The sequence below is a fragment of the Balaenoptera acutorostrata genome, chromosome 16 (genome assembly GCF_949987535.1).
Source record: "Balaenoptera acutorostrata chromosome 16, mBalAcu1.1, whole genome shotgun sequence".
Taxonomy (NCBI): Eukaryota; Metazoa; Chordata; class Mammalia; order Artiodactyla; family Balaenopteridae; genus Balaenoptera; species Balaenoptera acutorostrata.
Window position 1 is genome coordinate 50,592,233 of NC_080079.1, and position 6,754 is coordinate 50,598,986.

Sequence of the window (6,754 nt, forward strand, 5' to 3'; positions counted from 1 at the left end):
CGCCGCAAGCACCTCCCCAGGGGGCGCGTCTTGGGCGGAGCTCCTGGCGACCGCGCCAAACACAAGTCAACTGGGTGGGACTCAGATCTTCGGGGCGTGTCCTCGCCCACCCGGTCCTGCCCCGTGACTCACCGTCGGGTGTGACAGTCGCACAGCGGGCAGGCGACGTAGGGTGACGAGGACCGAAAGCTCCGTCCCTGCGTCCCCTCTCTTCCCCGAGAATTCCTGCCGCCTGAAGCCCTCGCGGGCGCCTGGCCCTAGGATGCCTCGATGCGTCCAGCCCCCCGCCCCGGCTTAGCTCACTGGGAGAAGTTCCCGAGGCCCCTGCCGTTGGAACCCTTCGCCCCCCGCCCAGAGCTGAGCTCCTCGAGGATCTGGGCACCGAGTATCCCCCTCCTAGGAAGGGACGGGTTCCTGGAGCTGAGGGAGCGGTTTTGGAATCGGGGGCAGGGGGAATAGAGCGGGGGAGGGGCACGTACCTAGATGGGGGGTTGAACTTCGGATAAGGGAGAGTCTGGACGCACGGTTGAGATATGGGAAATGAATTCCTGGACAATCCGTCTGGGTTTCCGAATTTGGAATGCCAGGACTCTGGACGTCAGGGCTGAGTTTCTGGATCCCCGAGCCTCTGCTCTAAGCGAGGCAGGGCTGGGCCCAGTTTGGGAGGAGGCATGAAGTGGACGGACACAGAGTAGGCATATGTGCTTTAATGAGGTGGCCCGCCAAGAGCCTGCTAGAGCTCCGGGCCTGGAAGGGAGTCACCCATGTCTCCCTTCTGTCATTTCAGGAGGCCGAGTTTTTTCCCAAAACCCGAGAAAGCCTCAGAGGCCTGGTTAGCAGTCTTGTCGATGGTTTCCTGTGTAGACTTGGCAACCTGGTCCATGGCTGGGAAAGGAAAGGATAGGGCAGTTGAGTGCGGGGCCCTGGGGAACCACAGCCCTGCAGGGTTAGCTTGGCCTGGGTCTCCCTCCCCAGGAAGCAATGCTGGTAGAGGGTCTGCAGAGGAGAGGGTGTGTCTGGGCAAGGGCTGGGTGGGGGGCAGGGCCGTGCTGGGGCTGTCCACCCTCCTGCCCACCAGCCCCACCAGACCTTTCTGCCCTGTTTCTGTGGTCTGATCCACCACTTGCTGAGTTGCTGCTCCAGCCGCCGTCACTAGAACAGAGACATGTGGGTTTTAGCCCCTGTTGAGATACCACCAACCACAGGGGCCTCACCATTGCCAACCTCATCTGTTCTCTAGAGTGGTCTGTCCTGCAGGCCCAGGGATGGATGGCACTGAGGTAAAGTTCTCTGACCAAGGCCACTCAGTGAGGGGCATGAGCCCTTTCCATGACTACAGGTTGTTCTTGTTTATTTGTAACTCTGGGCTCCTCCTCTCTGGCCTGCTTCCCTTGCCTCTCCAGGATTGCTGCAAAAATATCCAAGCGAGGAAGGAAGGCAGGGCTGGGCCAGGCTGGAATTGGCATCTGGGCTGTGGCTACTGCTGGGCACAGCCCAGGGAGAACCCTGCCGCCTTTAACAACTTCTCCCCCGGAGGCTTGGCCCAGATGCCTGAATTCCCACATTTAGAGCACTGGGGCTTCTACTTTGCAAGGCCCTCTCACTACCTCCTCTCTCCTGTGCCTCTCCCCAGAGGGCACACAAGCAATGACTGCCAGTGCCTCCGTGAGCAGGCAGCGTAAGGCATTAGGAAACAAAGTGTGGAAAGTAGGTGAAACTTCCAAAGTCAGGCCATCTCCTCTAGACCAGAGTTTGTGCCTGTGAAGAACAGGGTTTCCAGGGGCTCAGGTGGGTCCCCACCTGCTCGGTAGGCAGACAGGTGGCTCTGGCCTTCAGAGATCTGACTTACCCTTGCTGCTGAACAGGAAAGGGCCTGCTTTACACAGATCCTGGGGACCAGGGGGTACAGGGGTCAGGCAGACCCTGGGTCTACTGCTTACAGAGGTCCCTGGGGTCTTTGTCTGACATAGCACAGTCAAGACCACAGGGAAGGAGACTCTGCACTCCACTTACAGATAGGGAAAGTGAAGCCCAGAAGGAAGGGTACTGTAGACAGAGACTTCCTGGTACCATTTTAGCCTCAGGGGAGCAACTGTGGGCTTTCCTTGGGGCACTGATGAAGGAGGGGGTTGGTTTAGGTGTTGTCTGTTGACAGGGATATGTGTAGGACAGATTGGGAGCTGGAGTCCCAAGGGAGGCTGAGCTGGGACTGGAAGAGCTGCCGCTGGTGGGGCTGAAGTTTCCTTACATACCCTACTCCCCAGTCCATCCCCAGCCCGCAGCTGCATAACCTCAGGTCTGAGGGGGAAAGAGCCAGAGGTGGAGAAACTAAGACTGGGGACCTGCCCTGCCCGCATGAAGGTGGGAAGGTCCTCTGCGTGAGGACTTAAGAGGAAATGAGTATTTCGGAGGAGGGGGGGAGTGCTCAAAACAAAGCCCGGTGGGAGTCTGGAGCCACCCGTCCCATCCTGTTTCTGTGCGCCTCTGGGACCTGGCGGTTAGAGATCGGGCGTGCGGGTGGCGGAGCGCGCTCTCCTCGTGGACCGTCACTCTCCCCTGAGGGCCCGGGTGGGGCCGCTCCCGGCCCTAGCAGCTGCCTCGGATTGGCTCTGGCAATGCCCAAAGCGCCCCCCCCCCCGCCCCACTCCTCAGGCACTGCTGTTCCCCCACTTCCCTCAAGGCATCATTCCCGGGCTGGTCCGGGTGGGCGTCCTTCCAGGTCCCTGCAGCTCAGGAGAGGGCCCTTCCTAGCCAGAACCGCCCACCGATTTTCCGGCTGCGCAGTCCCCAGGCTTCTGCCCCCAGCCCCACCCCCGCGTCCACCCGGGGGTCCCAGCATGCGCCCCAGGTCGCGCGCAGTCCTCACCCGCTTCCTGGGCCGCCCCCTCCACTTGCTGCTTCAGGTCCTGCAAGCCTTTGCTGGCCATGGCTGCTGGGGTCTGCGAGGTGGTTCAGGGTAACCGTAGAGACGTTGGATCCTGCTCAAAGCGGCGGCGACCCGAGCACCAGCTCTGGTTTTTAAGGCGCCCCAGGGCCGGCCCACCCCGCAAGGAGGGGGGTTGGAGGGGGCGCGGGGCGGTTCCCAGCACTTGGGCTCAGGGGAGTGACCGAGCCCTGCTCCAATCCCCGCCGGCCCGAAAGCACAACCTGGCCTCTGGCGGGCCGTAGTGGGAAGGCGGAGGCCCCAACCAGGGTCTGGAGCGGGGCTCGGGGCTGCAGAGGGGCTGGATCAGGGGTCCAAAGAGCGGCTGCGGGCAGAGGGGGCGCACCAATCTCCCTCTACCGCGTAGGCCGGACTTTTCCTCTTTGACCCTGAGGATTCCCCAACCTGTGAGCGCGGGGTCAGCACCAGGTCAGGATCTGAAGGCTGGAGTTGTAATTAATAATAGCAACTGCCTTTTATTAAGCATTTACCTTGTGCCTGGCGCTGCCTTAACGCTTACAGCCTCTTGTGTAACCTTCACAACTCTTGGAATGGGTGTTATTAGAAGTTTACAGGAAGAAATTGAGGACAGAGGGCGAGTTAGGTCTCACCCAAATTCACATGGCAGGGACTCAAGTCCGAGTCGGTGGGCTGTAAACCCTAGCGCCTTCACCCACGCCGAGCTGGCGGTCCCCACACACTCAGCCTGGACACTGCAAACTGGCCATCTGCCCAGCCGCTGCTGGGACAGGGGTAGGGGGGGAGCGCAGTGGGGAGAAGGTCGAGTAAATCCCACCCCCTTCCGGGAAGGCGAGTCACTGGCGTGCGTGCGACCCTGGCTGGGGACCAAGCAGCCTGAGGTGGAGGGGGAGTAACGGAGAGGGCGGCCCGTGTGTGTCCAGCCCAGGCAAGGAAACCGTTGTCGGTCACCAAAGCCCAACGACTTGGGCAGGAAGCACCCCAGGCCAAACAGCGAGGAAGGGAGCGGCCAAGCCGCAGCCCTCTCAGGTCACCTCTCCTGGGACCGGCGCGCGGGGCGTGGTGACGACCGGGGGCGCTGGGAGGGGAGTTAGTGACCTGAGCGTCAGTAGAGCAGCCAGGGATCCCAGAAAAAGCAAAACGACCCTCGAGGCACAACATCCTGGCGCTCAAGGGTGCAGGTGGCCCCCACCCCGCCCAGCGCTCTTCCACTCCAGAGCCCGCCTTCGGAGTCTAGAGGCCACCCCCTCTGCGTCTCGGTGCGGCGGCTCGACCCTCTCTAAGGCTGCTCTCTGATTCATCCTCTTTGGGCCTGTTTCTGCACGTCTGTCGGGGTCTCCCCTATTTTGTAGCTCTGGGAAGCTCCCACCTACCCAGGTCCACTCGGCTGGCCCAAGCTCTCCCTGTAATGGGTGGGGAGGGGTGGATAAGACGTGGAGGGTCAGCCCCTGGTGTGGGGTATATGGAAACACACACACACACGAAATTGATTAAGGCAGAAGGATTCCTGGGCAAGAGGAAGGGGCAGGCGCTGAGATCAGGTGGGGGGATGGGACACCAAACGCAGACTAACAAAGCGGCTGCCCCGCCCTGCCCCGCCCCGCCCCGCCCCTCCCGGCCTTGCGCCTGGTCCAGCCCCGAGCACTAAGGCCCTGCAGAGCCGCCTGATGGTTCCTCCTGGACTCCGGGGAGCCCCGCCCAGACCCTGCCCCAGGCCTGCCTGCCCTCCTGAGGCCTGCCAGCCCTCCTGAAAAACCACCAGTAGCACCAGTCCCTTTAGCCAGGAAGGCCTTTTACACGGCTCCAAGTTAGCTCACTGCTGAGCTGCTGTTGCTATTTGGCACCAGGCCCAGTGGGCAAGGAGCGAGACTGGGAGGCAGCAGACTCTCCGGGCGGGGGGGCTGTTGGGCCCAAGCAGGTGACAAAACGGACAGTTGAGTAGCTGTAAAGCCTCAGGCACTGGAGTCATACCTCTTGGGTTCAAATACCCCCCAGGGCAAATTCCCTCATCTCGCTGAGCCTCAGTGTCTCAAGGAGCCTCATCAAGCCTCAACCACATCAAGCCTCATGGTGGGGGGCACAATACCAGAATCTCCCCCAGAGTGTTACGGTGAGGGTTAAATGGGCTGATGGATGCCTGACACTCAGCTGAGGGTCCTTCAAGGTGGGGGGAGGGAAGGCCCCCTTAATCTTGCTAATTCTTACTCATCCTTCCAGTTTCATCGAAAATATCACAACCACGGGCTTCCCTGGTGGCCCAGTGGTTAAGAATCCGCCTGCCAATGCAGGGGACACAGGTTCGAGCCCTGGTCCAGGAAGATCCCACATGCCACAGCGCAACTAAGCCCGTGTGCCACAACTACTGAGCCTGCGCTCTAGAGCCCGCGCACCACAACTACTGAAGCCTGCGCGCACTAGAGCCCGTGCTCCGCAACAAGAGAAGCCACCACAGTGAGAGGTCTGCACACCACAACGAAGAGTAGTCCCCGGTCTCCGCAACTAAAGAAAGCCGGCGCACAGCAGCAAAGATCCAATGCGGCCAAAAATAAATTAATTAATTAATTAAAAAAATATATATCACAACCTCTGGGAAGCCTTCCTTAACTATCACAGATTAGATGAAGTATGCCAGTTTGGGCCTCCCAGCATTCTGTACTTCCCTAACATGACACTTACCAGACTTTAGTGATTGCTTTTCAAATTCTCTCTCTTCCCTCTGTAGGAGAGCAAAATTTGACACTCCAAAATGTCATTTTGGCAAGCCAGTTATTTCAAGCTGAAAACAATCAAGGCCCAAAAGACTCAGGGAGAAACTTTGATCTTTCCCCTTAGCTGAATTTAGATAGAGGGCCTTACAGGAATAGAGCTATCACCATAAATAACTAGAGTATGAACTAGGTGTGTAGACAGGGAGGAACCAAGAAAAGTCTATTTGTTAAAATTCCTTTCTGTGTCCCATTGTCTGTACATGGCCCAGCAAACATTTATTTTCCATCTCCATGTCAATTGCCTTCCTCCCCAAATCTCTAGCCCCAAGATCCTCTTTTGTCTTTAGCTGAAGATGCTATTTAAGGTGAAGGCTTCAGCCATTTTGACAAGTTACTCAGTTTTCCTGGGTCTGTCCCATGTATACACGCTATTAAATTTTGATTTTCTCCTGTCAATCTGTCTCATGTCAGTATGATTCTTTGAATCAGCCAGAAGAACCTAGAAAGGTACAGGAAAATTTCTTCCTCCCTGACACCTCCAAGATTCTGAGCAATTAGAGAGGAGACACCATACCTAGTTTGCTTAGTTTGGTTCCTCAGAGTCAAGCACCTTGCCTGATACATGGTAGATGATTGAAAAATCTGTTACAGCAATGTTGGAAGAGGTCATCAAATGGGTGTAACTGTTGGTTGCCTTGTGAGCTGGACCTGGGCAATCAGAGGCTCCTCACCCCCTCCCCTGTCTTTGGAATGTATGTCCCGCCTGCAATTCCCATACTGGTGGCCATTTCAAGGACACAGCCTTGACAGAGTAAGGTGTTGTTGAAACCCTCTGGAATGAATATATGACTGACCCCAGTTAAGTCCTCTGTCAACTTTTAAGATTCTGGTGGGCTGGGGCAGAGATCTATTCATCTTGTGGCCGCCCAAGACAAGCCTCATATGTAAGTTCTCTTATTAAAACTGCCACCTACTGGGACTTCCCTGGTGGTCTAGTGGGTAAGACTCTGTGGTCCCAACGCAGGGGGCCCGGGTTCTATCCCTGGTCCAGGAACTAGATCCTGCATGCACACCGCAACTAAGGGTCCGCATGCCGCAATGAAGATCCCAAGTGTCACAACTAAGACCCAGCGCAACCAAAATA

General features: G+C 57.8%; 1 protein-coding gene across 1 annotated transcript; it reads right to left on the reverse strand.

Annotated features, from left to right (window-relative positions):
- Positions 1 to 687: 687 nt before the first annotated feature.
- ADIRF (adipogenesis regulatory factor) lies at positions 688 to 3,048 on the reverse strand. The gene is made up of 3 exons (XM_007174555.3): positions 2,867 to 3,048; positions 1,090 to 1,152; positions 688 to 885 (listed from the first exon to the last, which is right to left on the reverse strand). Exons 1-3 carry the CDS (start codon positions 2,925 to 2,927, stop codon positions 779 to 781), a joined length of 231 nt encoding a protein of 76 aa, XP_007174617.1. The 5' UTR covers positions 2,928 to 3,048; the 3' UTR covers positions 688 to 778.
- Positions 3,049 to 6,754: the final 3,706 nt, after the last annotated feature.